Source organism: Marmota marmota, unplaced genomic scaffold (genome assembly GCF_001458135.2).
Source record: "Marmota marmota marmota unplaced genomic scaffold, marMar, whole genome shotgun sequence".
Classification (NCBI taxonomy): Eukaryota; Metazoa; Chordata; class Mammalia; order Rodentia; family Sciuridae; genus Marmota; species Marmota marmota.
In genome coordinates, this window is record NW_026000082.1 from 7,895,797 (window position 1) to 7,912,478 (window position 16,682).

General features: G+C 44.2%; 1 protein-coding gene and 1 non-coding gene across 2 annotated transcripts; one reads left to right on the top strand and one right to left on the bottom strand.

Annotated features, from left to right (window-relative positions):
* Positions 1 to 4,762: 4,762 nt before the first annotated feature.
* Positions 4,763 to 4,891, bottom strand: LOC125610420. The gene has a single exon (XR_007340441.1). It is a non-coding gene; the product is annotated as a small nucleolar RNA SNORA42/SNORA80 family (small nucleolar RNA).
* A 4,771-nt stretch (positions 4,892 to 9,662) lies between these two features.
* Positions 9,663 to 11,548, top strand: Tacstd2 (tumor associated calcium signal transducer 2). Its single transcript, XM_015484825.2, has one exon. It carries the CDS (start codon positions 9,793 to 9,795, stop codon positions 10,753 to 10,755), a length of 963 nt encoding a protein of 320 aa, XP_015340311.1. The 5' UTR covers positions 9,663 to 9,792; the 3' UTR covers positions 10,756 to 11,548.
* The last annotated feature ends 5,134 nt before the right edge of the window (positions 11,549 to 16,682 follow it).

Consider the following 16,682-nt stretch of genomic DNA (forward strand, 5'->3'; position numbering starts at 1 on the left):
ACGGGTTGTAGTCAAAATAAGAAAAATGGTAAGAAGGAGTTGGAAGCATTTGGAAGTATCACTACTTTAGTTCAGTAGTGCCCCCACCACCACCATTCATGTTTGCCCAGAATCTCAGAAGGTGACTTATTTGAAAATAGGGTCTTTATAGATATAATTAGTTAAGGATTTTGAGGTGAAATAATCCTGGATGTAGGTTTTACCCTAAAGCCAATGACTGATTTCTGTTAGGGAAAATAGAGAGAAAGTGAAGACAGAAGACAAAGGGAAGATTGCTGTGAGAAGATGGAAGGAGAGATTGGAGTCACGTGGCCAGAAACCAAGGACACCAAAAACCATCGGAAACTGGAAGAATTAAGAAACGATGCTCTTCGAGAGTCTGGGGAGGGTGCATGGCCCTGCGGATACCTTGGCTGGACTTCTGGTCTCCAGAACTATGAGAAGAATTTCTGTTACATTAAGTCATGTACTTTGTGGCAATTTCAGTCTAGGAAACTAATGCATCACCATTTGGATGGCAGCTGTGATTTTAGGTGATTACAAAAAGACAACAAACTCCTAGATTCCCAAAGAACTACAAAAAAGAACGTGTTGGACTGAGTTCATGTATAATGTCCCACACAAAGTCATACACATAATTTTATACATATATATCATTGCTAAAATCATTTCCCCATTTGATAAATGAAGACGTTAAGGTTGAGAGACTTTAAATAACTAGTGTCAATGAAATGTAATAGGCCAAATATGATGGTGTATGCCTATAATCCCAGCTACTTGGGAGGCCGAGGCAGGAGGATTGCAAGTTCAGGGCCAGCCTGGGCAACTTAGGAATACCCTGTCTCAAAATAAAATGAAAAGGGCTGGGGAATATAGTTCAGTGGTTGCACACTCCTGTATTCAATCCTCAATACTGAGTATTAAGACCAAACTGCCTTGTGTTTTCGATAACAGGCTGGCTGTGTGACCTTGAATGAGTCATTTCACTGATCCTATTAAACTCTATCAGATATTCTAAATTGAGGGAGAAGGGGTTCTTCAAATGAATAAACTTCAGGGGCTCTGTGACTCTCCCACTGGAAACTGTACAAAAAATAGTGTGTTTGGGCAAAATTGCACTAATTTTGGAAATGATCCACCACCTTCCTTGGAAATAGACCCCATGACTCCTACAGATTAGCTCTGTGGGGCTTGCTTTCTCGGAGGTCCTTTCCAGCATCAACATTCATCAGTTTTCTACTTGCGTTTTTGTCTTCAAATATTCTCTCTTTAGGTTGTCTTTTCTACTCAAATATTACATACTTCAGTTGCCTTTTGAAAATGTAGTATTATCTGTCAGGTTGGGTTTTCCCTTACTCCCAAACCTCTATAACTAGTCATCACTGGAAACATATGAGAAAAAAAAATGAATAAGTTTAGGAGCAAGTAAGGTTTCCTTTTTTTTTTTTTTTTTCCCACCACTGGAGATTAAATTCAGGGGCTCTCCACCACTGAGACACATCCCCAGCCCTTTTTACATTTTTCTTCTGAGACAGGGTCTCCCCAGATTGTCCAGGTTGGCCTTAGACTTGTGATCCTACTGCTTCAGAATCCTTAGAGACTGGGATACAGGTATGTGGCACCATGCCTGGGTCAAGTTAGGTTTCTCTGTTGTTGCATTTTGCAACTCCAAGTAAATATTGTATTAGTGGGGAGGACGGGAACTGAGGTTTATAATCCTTATTGTAATTATTTCGATGTTCCTATGTCAATAAATATATATTAAGCCTCCCCGCCCTTAGTTGGTCCTTGCTGTGTGGACTGTGAGCTGCTCAGAGTCAGGGGTTAGGTGTGATTTTCCTTGTGTCCTTCAGTCCAGCACAGGCGGGGCACATGGTAGGATCTGATAAGGATGGCTGGGCAGCAGCCTGGATCAATGGGTGGCTCAATGGATGGTTCAATGGATGGCTGTAGAATCAGGACAGTAAGAGGGGAAAGGCGGTCCAGGGTGTAAGGACTTCAGTCCTGCTGGCTTCTGGTGGCCTTCCAGTTGGCAGCCTCCCTGGCCTCACAGAAGCTTTTGAGAGCGGCCTCTTGTTTCTGCCAGTCATGGTCTGAAAGTTCACAGCTGAGGCTTAGCTGCAGAGCCAGGACTTCTCATAAGAATCCAAAAACATGAATCCAATTTCTGACATCCCACTTAGGCCAGGGGAACAATGGAGACTTTCTTGCCCTTTCTTGTTTGGGGTACATACATCCCAGAATTATCGAACAATGAAGTCTCCTCTTTCACGCCTGGACTTCTGAACTTTTCCTCTCTCCCACTCTTCCTCGCCTCCACTTCCATCTCCAGTGTGTCTGGTGACTCATGAGCACTGACAGTAAGAGTGGAGGCCAGCTCCTCACCTCACTCAGCCCTGGACTGATGTGACCAGAGATATCTCAAGGTGAACAGCAGCAGAGGCAGGGAGAAGCCAAGTGACATTCAGGACAGTGACACAGGCAAGGTGTTGGGCATCTATACCCATGAGAAGGGCAGCACAAGACTAAGGAAAGTGTGTTCTACGAGGGGACTGGAAAGACCTGTCCTGCTCTCCTGCTTGGACAAATCACTCTCCTGTACCAGCCTGCACATTGTTCATTTGCACAATGCTAGCCATGCCCTCCTGCCTTCCCAAAGGACCAGGCTCAACCAAGATGGCAGACAGCAAAACTGAAAGGTGTCGGATAGAACCAGAAACCTCTGATTACTTTGCTTCAGTTGAGAGACTTTTGTCCCCTCCTCTGCTGTCCTCTGTTTTAGCAAAAGTAGAAGAAAGAGGTTGGGGGAATAGTTGCAGATTTTACACCAGTGTACTGGAGTTTTAAATAGTTGGGTCCAGGAAATTCATGTGGTGTGGCAGCAGGTCACAGAAAAGGCAGAACCTCAGACCCAGACACAATGAACGTGGATCCCAGCTCTGCCGTCTCCTATCTGCAAATACTGCATATTTTATTATCCACATAGTCTGGTTCCCTGTTGCCTGGGCTTCCTTGATTACCAAGAGAGAAGAACAAAATCTGCCTCGTTTAGGAGTTGTAAAGCTGGAGGCAGCACATTTTGAGCTGCCTGCCCTTCACAGGCTCTCTATCAATTAAGTGTAAGTATTTCCCAGACCCCAGCTGTACCTGGGGAAACAGGAAACACGTAGATAGGTAAGGGGGCAGTTAAGTAGAGAGAGGAGACAGCAGGAGTGAATCTCCTTCACAGCTTCCCCAGGATCCTCGGCTGGCTGGCGTCTCCCCAGACTGCCTGGTTAGGTGACATCATTTGCTGGATTGGGCCACTGGTGGGAAAACACCCACCGCAACCCAGGGTGTTGGCACAGGAGGAAGGATAGAGAAATAGGGATGTTTCCTTTGCACAGAGGGAAGGGAAGACGCAGAGACAGGGCAGGAGAGGAGAAGGAGCTGGGGACAGGAGACCTGCCTTCCCTGCCCTAGGAAACAATGAATACAGGATAAAAAAAACACTTATTCTTTGCTACCCCATGAGTAGAGATTTGGATCAGTTTGTGAAAATTACAGAGCACAGGAGCTCCCTGAATACCACAGTGAAATTTCTCATAAAGTCGCTTGGGATGGGGCAGGCTGTCTTGAGAAAAGAGGTAGTTTCACCATTGCAGGTGGCACAAAAGCACCTGTGCAGGATTTGGAACAGGGATTCCTCCTCTGGTTGGGAGACATGTCCCCTCAGATCCTGTTCAACAATCTTAAGGGCTATCACAGCCCAGAAAAGCAGGCAGTTGGGGGTGGAAGTAGCACATTGAGAGTCTTTGTCACCTGCCTACCTCTAGAACACAGGAAGTGCTTAGAAGCAGCAAGCACCTGCAGGCCCTCTCAATGGGCTTCATACATCACCTGGCTGGCCCTGGGAAAGCAAGCACAGGTGACTCATCTCTGTGGGTACAGCAACGTGGCTGCCTCATGAACCCAAGATTTCCCAATTCTTCTTCATTTGTTGCCAGATCTCTCCAGAAACTGCCGGCCCTATCAGATTCACAACAAAAGAAGTAAAAAGTTATTGGGTGTTTTACTGGCTTTTGCCCCACCAGAAATCCCTTAGAAAGACTCCAGCTACCCCTGGAGGGAACCAGATGGGAGCCAGGCAGGGTTCATAGCTCATAACAAGGGAATCACGAAGAGAAGAACACAGACAGGAGATGCTGAGATGAAACCGTGACACACTCTCAGATGGGATCACAGTCATTTCAAATCCAGATGAACTACAAACAGCCACCAGGACCACAGTCTTCTCAGCCAGCCCCCCTAAGAAATGGAGTAAGGCCCCACCCAAATGAGCAAGCACAAACAAAAATGTGCTGTCTTCCCGAAAAAGTGAAAAGATCAAATGTCCCCTGAGCAGCCAGCTTATCATCCTAACATCTTTGGTCTCCTCATTCAGAACCCTTCAGCAAGAAACGAAAAATGTCTGTATCACCAGACCTGGCTTCCAATCCTTTCTTGATTGATTCCTAGCTCTGTGATTTTAAGGCTCAGCTTCCTGCTCAGGTAGGAAGAATAACTGTTCTGTAGTTGCTGGGGGAATATAAGACATTTGTAACATGATGATTAATAAATGGTAGTTTACATAGCAACAGAAACTATGGAAATGAAGAAAACTTCAAGTGGAAGCAAAAACAGAAAACTTACTTTACCCCCAAATACTTCATCCAAAAATTTATGGGATTGACTTAATGTGAATTTTTTTAATGATAAACATTTTTTTTCTTTTTTATTTCTCCACTGTGCAGCCCTCTTCAGTGCCAGCAGCCTATAGGCACAGGCCAGGCAATGGTTCAGGGCCACAGTTTGCTCTGGCATGGGACATTATGAAAGACCCAGGGGGACAGGCCTGCCATATGATAAATATTTTAAGAAAAAAAAAAGAGGCAGACTGTGTCTATACCCTGAATATTTCCAATAATAATACTTCATAGTACTGGAGTTAACATTTTAAAGGAAACGAAACACTGAGGCTACAGTTGTGTCTTGTCTACTCGGTTTCCTACAACCCCACTCCCAGTTCCCGGGCTGACTTCCTCTTCTGTGTTCTGTTTCTTGGGGCCTCCTTCCTTTACCCTCAGCCAACAGTCACCACAGCAGATTCCTCTCGCGCTGTACTTCCTGCATCCTGGCTAAAGAATCCCCTGCTTTCTCTAGAGCTCCAAGAGCACTCTGAAGAGGAAAGAAGGCCCTGCCTGGCCTTCCAGGGCGGCTACTGTCTCAAGGGAGCCACGGTCAGGCCAGAAAGAAAAGTGAGGAATCTTGCCAAGATGCCACCAGGCAGACACTATGCCTGTGGCGCCTCATGACATCTCTAAGAGGTCATCATCATCTCTACTTTGGGAAAAAGGAAGCCAAGGGAAAAGACCTACAGAGAGTCCATGGCTAATACATGGCATTACTGAATTCACATGCAGATTATTTCTTTGAGGCAGAACAGAAGCAACAGGACCACTTCCACTCCAGAGTATATGAGGAAGTGGTGGTCAATGGCACAAGTCCTGGGGTTTTCAGGTGTGGGCACATAGCTGTAGCCTACGTGAATAGCTATTTGGTCATTCTTTATAAAACCAGAACTCACTAAAAATATTTGTACAAAGAAGGGAAAAAATATTTTAAAAGCCCAGTAACATAAGATAAGACCTTAATCTCTTTCATCCCTTTGTTAGTTCTATCTTTGTTAATTCTACATACAGTTGCAGTCAGGAACCTGGATTCTAGATGTGGCCTTACCACTTAAAAGCATGTGACCATGGCAGGTTCTTCCCTTCCCCTCCCAAGGCCTCTGTTTCCACATCTGTAAGATAGGGATAATAACACCTTCTCTGCCTACTCCCCTGGGGGTATTGTAGGCTCTGCTGCAAACAATGGGAGAAATTATACCAAAGTTCCATTTGCACCTGGATATTCTATGTATACCTGTGTCCTGGGAGTCAAGGGGTAGTGGGGCTCTCTGCAACTCTCTTCCCTAGCACCCAGCTCCTTGCTCTTGATATTCAGCAGTCTCCAGAATCACCAGTCTTGTGTAGAATACTTTAATGATCTCCAAAGATTCTCACATTCCTGAGATAGCAGATAACAATAGCTAAGATTATTCTACTTATTACATGCCAAACACTATGTTGGATATTGATAATTTTTATCTTGAATCATTAAAATAATTCTGGATGATATTAGTTTTTAAATTAGTAAAACACAGTTCTATATTTGTGTCTTGTTATATGATATATAAGTATATCATACCTCTCAATATAAAACTCACATGTTGGTGTTAGTTTTAACCCAGAGAGCACTGGATAATCACTAAGAGTTTATAAAACAGAGCACAAGAACAACTGAAGTGTCATAGGGAGAGGAAATTGTGCTCTTAATAGCAAAGAACTTTGTGGGAAATCATCCTTTTCATAGACGTTGGAGAAATGTAGGCATTACTACACCCATTTGGCAATTAAGAAACTGTAGTCAGAGTGGCAAAATAACTTGCTCAAAATCTTAGCCAATGAGTGCTATGATGCCAGAATTTAAACCTAAGTCTAACTGGACCCAAAGTCCATTTTCTTTCAATCACATTACATGCCTTGCCTACAGAATCAATCTGGCCTCCTCTGATCACATCCCTCCTCCATCCAAGCACAAGGCCAATTAAAGTTTGGAGTCATGCATAAAAGCAAAAGTAATACTCATGGCATCATTATCTAGCCTTCCTTGAAATTGAGTGAGTGGAGTGTGAGTTAGGGTAGGTATGGAGAACTGTGGCTGCGGTAGATGGTAAGACTTAAGCTAGAAGTCTTGAAATGGTCCATATGAAGACTGCTGAAGGAGGATGTTAATACCGTAACATTCTGGGCCAAAGCAACATGAATTCATATAATACACATTGTTTACTGTCTTCTGTAGGCTGGTGCTGGAGCTGGAGTGCTCAGATGGGGTTCTTGCCCACTTACAAGCACTCAAAAATACTGAGTTGATGGAATGCTTTATGTTAAATGTTTAAAAATAAATTTTAAAAAATACCACAAGATAAAGCTTGTTTAAAAAATGCTATTTTTCAGAAATAAGCAGGAAATGGACAAAGAAAGTATCAGAGCTGGGACTGTTTATGAACCCATTCTGGTGTTTGTGTGCCTGTTGTGGAAAGCTGCATGAATTACAGAAGTGAAGGAAGGGGACTGGGGACATATGGAGGTCATCTTTGGTCCAACAGCTTCCCACAGAGGATAGAGAGGCTGGGCCCCTCCTATTCCTGTCTTCCCAGAATAGATAGAACATAACTGGAAAAGGCAGAGGATTTGAGACCTCAGAGCACTAGCCCCAATAATGTACTGCCACTTGAGGCTGTCTTAGCTAAGAAGGCAACACATCATCACAAACAGCCCTCAGTCCTGAGAACCCTCTCCCATCAGCTTTCCTCTCTTCAGTCTGGGACCCAGTGGAATGATTACCAGATGGCTCTGCTAGTTTCACAGATTTGTAGCAACCTAGTCCATCTCTGAAGAAGTAAGAAGATGGGAAAGATATTTTTAAAAATGGAAATGTAATCTAACTTCTTTTTAACAGATTATTGGAGTTTACAAAGCCTTTGCATCTACTCTTTCATCTATTTAGATTTGATTCTCAGAATAATCTATGAAGTAGAGACTGTATTATACCCATTTTACAGATGAGGGGAACAGAAGCCCAGAAAAGGTAGTATATGTTAATTATATGCTAATTGCAGTATATATATAAGATAGGAAAGCACAGAGAAGATGAATACTTCTGAGTGCAATAGGGAGGACCTATAGGGAAGGATTCCTGGAGGTGACTCAAGAACTGAGTAGGAATACACAATTATGCACTACGTAGACCAAGAAGGGGAAACTCCAGGTAGATGACGTTGCCAGGGCTTGAAACCATGAGGAATGCTGAAGAAGTTTCAGAAGTAAGATGAATGATGATGATGACAATGACAGCGAAGATGGCAATGATAGTAGTTCACACCTATCCATTGCTTACCATATGCAGATGCTATGGAAACAGATATTATTCTCAATAGTTTCTTTACGTTAGTTCTCATACCTATCATGTAAGGTGCTTTTATTACCCCCATTTTCCAGATGAAGAAACTAAGGCACAGAGAAGATATGGTAATACAGAAAGGATACTATGTGCTAACTTAAGAAGTAGGAATTTTATCCTAAGAGCCACATATCCTAAGAGAAGGCTTGAAGCACTCTTTGTAGAAAGAAGGTGGCACAGATTTGTGATTTAGAAAGTCTCTCTGAAGCAGGGTGTGCTGGGGTTGAAGAGGGAAAACAAAGTGGGAACCTGGCTAGGTTATTTGTCCAAAGAACTGAACAGAGACGGTGGGGATAGAAAGCAGAGGCCGAATTCAAAAACTTCTGGTGTTGGTAGGTAGACAATTGTCCTTCACCTATTCACTTCCTCTACCTGTAAAGGCAGAATAATATGTTTCCAGCTACCTGCTTCAGGAATTGCTTGAAAATTAATGGGGCAGAGTCCTGACTGCCTTTCATGTGTTAAACAACACCTCTGTGCTACTGGCGGTGCATATTAACTGCTGAATATATAAAACGTGCTTTGATGGAGGACCCAGGCATAATTATAGCTTTCTAATTATTGTTAATTTTACCACAGCTTTGGAACTCTGAACTTTCTCAATGATTCAAAAAGAGATTGCAACTCCTCCATCCCATTAAAGGAGCCACACAGTGGCAGGTTAGCAATTTCTCACCGGCTCCATTCTTTCATTATGTGCAGGTTCGGAGACGTACCAGAAAAAGAAAACTTTGCTCTTCTAGAATCAAGTTATTTATTCAAAGAACTCCTTATAGTCTTGCTGGTTATTTAACATTTTTTTTCCTTTTCATCTTCTAATACTGAATACAGACATAATGTACCAAGCGTGTGAAGGAACTTTTAATAATTGGACACTGGGATACCTAGGTTTTAACAGTGCTTTTCTTTAGATTCTGCACCGTTTCTTTTCCACATTTATTTAAGATCTCACAACAGCTAGGCAGGATATCAAAGGTCCTTCCCAGGAATCTGAGGAAATTGTTGGCTGGGAGACCTTAGTCTCTAAGCCTCACCTGTATCACCTATATAGTGGGTATGATAGGTCGGCATGCCTGCCTGGGCTGGCATGAGGATGAGATAATGCTTGTGAACACTGAACTATATAAATGTGTGCTACTGGAACTTGGGGAGGAAGAGAGGGAATGAAAGAACTTGAAGGAAAGTGTTGGGGAAAGGGAGAGAGAAAGGAAGGGAGTGTGGGGACAGGGTGGGGAGGCCAGCGGCAGCCCTGAGCTTCACTTCCCCCTTGAAACTCCTGGGAATCCCTGCCCCGGAGAGCCGCAGGGACGCCCGAGGTCTGCAGCTAGAAGCCTTGCAGAGGGCGGATCCCTCCCAGGGTGGGGCCAGGAGGGCGGGGCCCGGGACCCGCAGCCGCAGGTGAGTATCGGTTTCCCTCTTCCCGGCTTTCGGTCGGAGGAGGCGGGAGCAGCTTCTCCTGACCCGATCCTATCGCGGGCGGCGCAGGGCAGTCTGGGCCCTCCGTGGGATGAGGAGTGGGGGTGATGTGTCACCCAAATACCAGCCGGTGAGTAGTCGCCGAACCAGCCGGGCAGGTCCGGCGGAGTATAAGAGCGGGAAGGAGCGGCCAGGAGGCAGACGCCTGCAGACTGTCCTGGTAGCCGGAGTCAGAGCCAGCGGAGCCCCTGCGCCTAATCCTCCAGTGCCCCGTCCGCGCTCTTCCGCCCCACTATGGCCAGGGGCCCCGGCCTCGCGCCGCCTCCGCTGCTGGCACTGCTGGTGCTGGCGGCGGTGTCTGGCTACGCTGTCGCGCAGTACAACTGCACATGCCCCACCAACAAGATGACCGTGTGCTCCCAGGATGGCCCTGGGGGCCGCTGCCAATGCCGAGCGCTCGGCTCGGGCGTGGTGGTCGACTGCTCCAAGCTGACCTCCAAGTGCCTGCTGCTCAAGGCCCGCATGAGTGTCCCTAAGAGCGGTCGTCGACTGGTGCGGCCGAACGAGCACGCGATCGTGGACAATGATGGCCTCTACGACCCCGAATGTGACCACGAGGGCCGCTTCAAGGCGCGCCAGTGCAACCAGACGTCGGTGTGCTGGTGCGTGAACTCGGTGGGTGTGCGCCGTACGGATAAGGGCGACCAGAGCCTGCGCTGCGATGAGGTGGTGCGTACCCACCACATCCTCATTGACTTGCGCCACCGCGCGACCGACCGCGCCTTCAACCACTCCGACCTGGACACCGAGCTGCGGCGGCTCTTCCGCGAGCGCTATCAGCTGCACCCCAGGTTCCTGACGGCTGTGCACTATGAAGAACCCACCATTCAGATCGAGCTGCGGCAGAACGCCTCGCAGAAAGTCCCCGGCGACGTGGACATCGCTGACGCCGCCTACTACTTTGAGAGAGATATCAAGGGCGAGTCGCTGTTCACGGGCCCAGGAGGCCTGGACATGCAGGTGCGCGGTGAGCCCCTGCACGTGGAGCGGACGCTGATCTATTACCTGGACGAGAAGCCTCCCCAATTCTCCATGAAGCGCCTCACCGCCGGCCTCATCGCCGTCATCGTCGTGGTCGTAGTAGCCTTGGTCGCTGGCCTGGTTGTCCTGGTGATCACCAACCGGAGAAAGTCCGGGAAGTATAAGAAGGTGGAGATCAAAGAACTGGGGGAGTTGAGAAATGAACCCAGCTTGTAGGTACACTGAGGGAAAGGGAGAGGGGTGGGTATCAGATTATCTCAGACCAAACTGAGTCACAATTCTTGATTCTTGGCCCAAAGGAGACATTTCTCTTCCCAAATCCTTACTGCCCCCCTCCCTCCTCCACACACACACCGAGTTTGATAAATTTGATATTTCCTGGTATCAGGGGACAGCTCTTCCTGACTTCTGTCTTGAAGGAAGCAATTCTAAAACTTCTTCCCTTTGGTCCAAGGAAAACTAACTCTGGGAATTAAGGGAAGGATGGCACTGAGCCACGTGTAAGAAGCAAGTGTCTTACAACCCAGCCTCTTTGCAAGTGATCAGATCTATCTGGAAGCTGTAAATGAGTTTAGAAGGCAAACAGCTCTTTTACTATCTTGAGTTTGTTATTTGATGAGCTCCCCAGTTATCATGGCCCTCCTTATTAATTGGGCCTGTGTAGTATCCTCTTTTACCATTGTTTGTATTACCGACCACACAGCTTGTCACTAGGAAAGAAGCCTATTTCTACTGCCTGCCTGAACACATTTTAGATGTCTTAGTTTGAGGGCAGAGACTGCCCCAGAAACAGCTTCAATTCTCAGCTCTCCCTTATTACAGCTGATATCAGTAATGTTTTCTTTTGTAAAATGTTTGTATATATGTCGTCTTTGATAATACTGCTGTGATTTTTTTAAAAAACATGCATTTAATAAAATATGGGAAAGGCACAGATGAAAAGATGGAGTTTGTGAATACTCCCTCCGGATTTATACTACTTTGGCCTCTTCTCTCTGATTTCCCATGACTGGGGTATTTTTATTTCAAATCCTAACACTTCTTTTTTGCAGAGCGGTCATTTCATATTGCCACTGTGGTATTTTCTTAGCGGCCCTAACTGGCCAATTTAAATGCTGGTGAGTTTGAGGCGGGAGGCAAAAACTGGCCACGCTGGCTAAGAGAGGAGCCAGCCTTCTTTGACTACCTCTAAGCAAGTGTTGGCACCAGTAGAGAGGGAAAGGTCTAATTTGTTTCACAGCCCTACTCTGAAATAGGAGGTACTGTTCTCATTTAGTCCTTGGGAAAATTTATTAAGCTCAACATGTTCAAATTCTCCGAGAGGTTAAGAAACTTTCCCATGAAATTAAAGCCAGTGTCTGTGGTCAGCCCTATGAGCTGGCTGTGCACATGGCTGTTTTCTCTAGGATTTTACTATTAATGTGCTGTAAAGATTTTTTTTTTTTCCCTTAGTAGCTATAAAAACCAGGCTCTGGCTCTTTCATGCATTCTCCTCCTCCTCACTCATTTGCATTTATTTATGTGAAGCCAAGCATGGTGCTGAGGGGCAGCCTAAGTGTAAACAATGACAGTAATGACCAGGAAGCTGAGGGTACACTGGGCAACTGTAAAGGAGGGAGTGGTTGGCATATCAAATATTCTGTAACTAATACACTACATCCAGGACTTCAGTTTCTCGCCCAGGAATCCATCTCATGCCCCTTTCCCCTCCACAGTCTATGCTAACCCCTGGAGACTGTAACATGGGTGAGAATGGGGGGAGACTGCTCTCAGCCAAGGTCTTTGCAGCTCGCGCTGGGGGTTTCAGGTGCTGGAGAAGTTAATACTTCAGGATCACCACAGATCTCACAGTCTGCTGCCACCCCAGCTGGGGAGGAACTGCTCTTCAAGCCTCAAAAATCTTCTTAGGCTCAGACAAGATGTGACTTCACAGAGGGGCAGGGGAAGGATGTGGGCTGACTCCCCATCGTAGGACAGTGCCCAAAGTAAGAATGGTAGCAATGAGAGTGAGACTCCATTCTCAGGCTCCCTGGATGCTTCCCACTTCTGTGAGTCACTCACATGTCTTAGCATAAAGGACCTTGGTAATGGCCTCTGACCTAACCCTTTTTTTCTTTTCTTTTCTTTTTTTTTTTTTTTTTTTTTTTTTTTTTTTTTTTTTTTTAAGAGCAAGTGCCTTCTCTAGTTTAATGTTTCTGTGGCACAGCTGGAACTAGAAAGCTTCATTGTTTCAAGAGTCTCTTCAAAAAAACTATCACTTGACTGCCTAAAAAATAAACAGATTGAGTGGACAGTTAAACAAGGGAGCTCCCCACAAAAGCCATTCCTTCTTTGGAATGTCACTTCTGTATAATATCTATAAGTTTCTGCATTCATTCCAGACGATGACTCCCTGCACTTTATAGCACTCACTGTACAAAAAAAGTACTTTTCACATGTATAATCTTCGAGACACTGACTTACTGGAAATAACTGAAATATTGACAAATCTGCGTTCAAAGCCTGCTCCGTTAAGCTGGGAAGTCACTTAACTCCCGTTTTCTCATTTGTTAAATGAAACTACAAATATCTTATTATTGTGAAGATGAAATGAGGTGGGACTGGTATAAGTACTTAGAACAACTTGGGCACTTGGCAAGAGCTCAGTGTACTTAAAAAAAATTCTCTTTTCTAAATGATATGCATGGCACACATCAGAAAACCGAGTTCTACAGAAGTCGAGTACTCTCATGAATACACATCCTCCACATGCCAAAGCCGGGGTTTGAAACCTTGCCTCTGGCTTCCCACCCCAGGTTGCTGTCCTATGCACCCAGCAGGTAAAATGCTTTTCCTGGTCCTTTCCTCCAAGCCCCTCATGCTTCTGTGAAACTCAGCTTACCTCTGCTGGGTTCAGGACTCCTGAGCCAGTTACCTTCAGGGGTCTAGCCTCGACCCCCAGAAAACTCCCTCCCTTCCTAATTCACCTTTTACTGTTTGGACTCAGACCTGCAGTTGCCCCAGGAAGGAATGTAAGAAGCAGGTGTGACTCACCTAGCAGGTTGTGGCTTGTCTTCTGAGACTGGAGGAGGCACTACTGATTTCCTTGTGTAGGTCACCAAAGATCTCTCTATTCTGGCTATTTCCTTAATTAGAACAATTTTTTAAAAATTACCCATTCCCCTTTCCTCCACTTACATATTTAATTCAATAGCCTCATTCAGCAGATGAGGAAATGGCTTGCCCAACCCAGCAGAGGGTGGCAGAGCTACTAGAGCCCCCAAACTTCACTCTGCCCATCTAACATTTGTCCCACTTGCCTCCCTGGTTACTCTCCTGCTTATTTATGTTTCCTTGATTATTTCTGTTCTTAGGCTGTGGTTAATCTTTAGCTTTTGAATATCACTTAAAGAGGAGAGATCTTTTGATTAAATATAAAATGGATGAGCTTGAAGTTACCTGCAGCTGTTTTTCTATTTGTAAAATAGGTCTAGTTTTAACTAACATGCTAGATTTTTGAGATTAGACATGTGAAAAGATGGAATATGCACTCAGTGAGTGATCACTCTTGTGTGAACAACAACAACAAAAGTTACCCTAAGATCATGGGGAATAAATTACCAGTAATGGTTAAGTTATTTCAGTGGAATGTGAGCAGAACTTCCACCCCACTTTCTTAAGAGGACATCTCCATTCTTAGACTTCAACCTTGGAAGCCATATGTTTATAGAAGCAGAGCAATCACTCACCTGGTTTGTATAAAACAGCTATGCCCAACACTCCAACATGAAGGCACAGGCAATGATGTTATCAATAGGACCCCTACAGCTCAGGAAATAATGTTAAGAGTTTATAAATGGGATGATATCAAGTTAACAAAAGCTTGTTCACAGCAAAGGAAACAATTAAAAATGTGAAGAGAGAATCTACAAAATGGGAGAAGATCTTTGCTGATTACTCTTCTTACAGAGGATTAATATCCAGAATATATAAACACTTAATACCAAAACCACACACACAAAAAATCCAGTTAACAAATGGGCAAATGAACTAAACAGACACTTTTTAAAAGAAGAAATACAAATGACAAATATGTGAAAAAATGTTCAACAATTAGGGAAATGCAATTGAAACTACACTGAGATTTCATTTCATACCAGTCAGAAAGGTAGCTAACACTAATAAATGCTGGAGAGGATGTGGAGAAAATGAAACACTTTTAACACTGTTGGTGGGATAGTAAATTAGTACAACCACTATAGAAATCAGTATGGAGATTCCTCAAAAGACTAGGCATGGAACTACCATATGACCCAGCTATACCACACCTTCATATTTCTTTTTCCAAAAGAAAAGTCAGCATACTATTATGAAACACGCCTACTTATGTTTATAGCAGCACAATTCACAATAGCCAAACTATGGAACCAGTGTAGGTGTTTGTCAATGAATGAATGGATAAAGAAAATGTGGTAGATATACACAATGGAGTTTTATTCAGCCATAAAGAAGAATGTTATTGTCATTTGCAGGAAAGTGGATGGAACTCAAGAACATTATGTAAAGCAGAATAAGCCAAACTCAGGTTAAGTGTTGAACATTTTCTATCATCTGATGAAGCTAAAGAGGAGAAAGGAAAAAAAAGTTGGGGGGTGGGACTCATGAAAATCAGGAAACATCAGTTAAATAAAAGGGATCAGGCAGAGGGAGGAGGAGAGGGAAAAAGGAAATACTGGGGAATGATATTGGCTAAATTATACTGTTATATGTTTTGCGCATACGAATATGTAACAACAAATCCCACCATTATGCACGGCTACAATGCGCCAATACAAATATGGAAAAAAAGCTCAGCTATGCCTATCCAGGTGGCACACTGATCTTCAACTAGGATGTGAGAGATAAATAAATGCCTCACTTGTTAAACTACAGGTTGAGTATCCCTAATCTGAACATCTGAAATCCTAAATGCTCTAAAATCTGGAACTTTTTGAACACTGACCTGGTACCACAAGTGGAAAATTCCATACCTCAGCTCCTGTGAGGAGTCATAGTCAAAACACAGGTTCACTAAAAATGTACAAAGTCATCTTCAGGCTATATGTACAAGGTGTATATGAAACATAAATGAATTTTGTAAGTTTAGAATTGTGTCCCATCCCCCAAGATATCCCAATATGTATATGTAAATATTCCCAAATCTGAGAAAAATCCAAAATTGGAAATAATTCTGATCCTAAGCATTTTGGATAAGGGATACTCTCATGTTATCAGATCTCCCTAACAGTCTTTTGTTTTTATTTTAGCTTATTCTTTTACCCTAATTGGCATAAGTGGCTGTATTATTCCTATAACAAAGGAGAAAACTAGGAGACAGAGAATGGCCCTTATGGAAGACAACCCAGAGAGTCCAAAGTCCCTTCCATCACATGAGGATGCAGCAAAAATATGCTGTCTCTGAGCCAGGAAGCAGACCCTCACCAGACACTGAATCTGCTGGCCCCTTGATCCTAGACTCCCCAGCCTCCAGGACGATGATAAATAAGTTTATTTATAGGCCACTCAGTCTATGGTGTATTGCTAGAGCCATCCAGATGAACATGGTTTAAAAGAGAGAGCTCTATCTCTACAATCCTCGTCTTGATTTCCCTTTTAAACAAAGTATTTTCCAAGGAGGAGAATGAATTCCTGGCAGAATTATTTCTATATCCCACAATGGGAAGCATAACATATAATGAGCACCCAGGAAATGTGTTGAATTGAACTGGTGGGTTGCCAATTATTGAACACATAGACTGTGCCAATATTTTCACTCAAGCTCTAACCTCACAATGTATATCACAGCAACCCGTGAATATGAAGTATGTTCTGTCATTACTGTTTTACCAAGGAGGAAACCAGGGTCTTAAACAAGAGGTCACATAGCTGGTAAGAAGCAAGGTAAAGTTCAAATGTGGGCTTGCCTTCTTCCAGAGACTGTGCTCTTACCACTGCAGCCTAGAGCACCACAGGATGAAGAACCCTGTCTCACAGCAAGCAGTGATGGTGCAGTAGCGAGATTTATTCTCAGAGACTTAGATGGACTCCCTCAAAGGACCATTCAGGGATTTAACAGACGTCTTTTACAATCAAGCATGTCCTGGTGGCCAGGACATTTCACACAA

Bases quoted from the DNA above. Each gene is read 5' to 3' on its own strand.
- Tacstd2 (XM_015484825.2), top strand. From the start codon at position 9,793: ATGGCCAGGGGCCCCGGCCTCGCGCCGCCTCCGCTGCTGGCACTGCTG.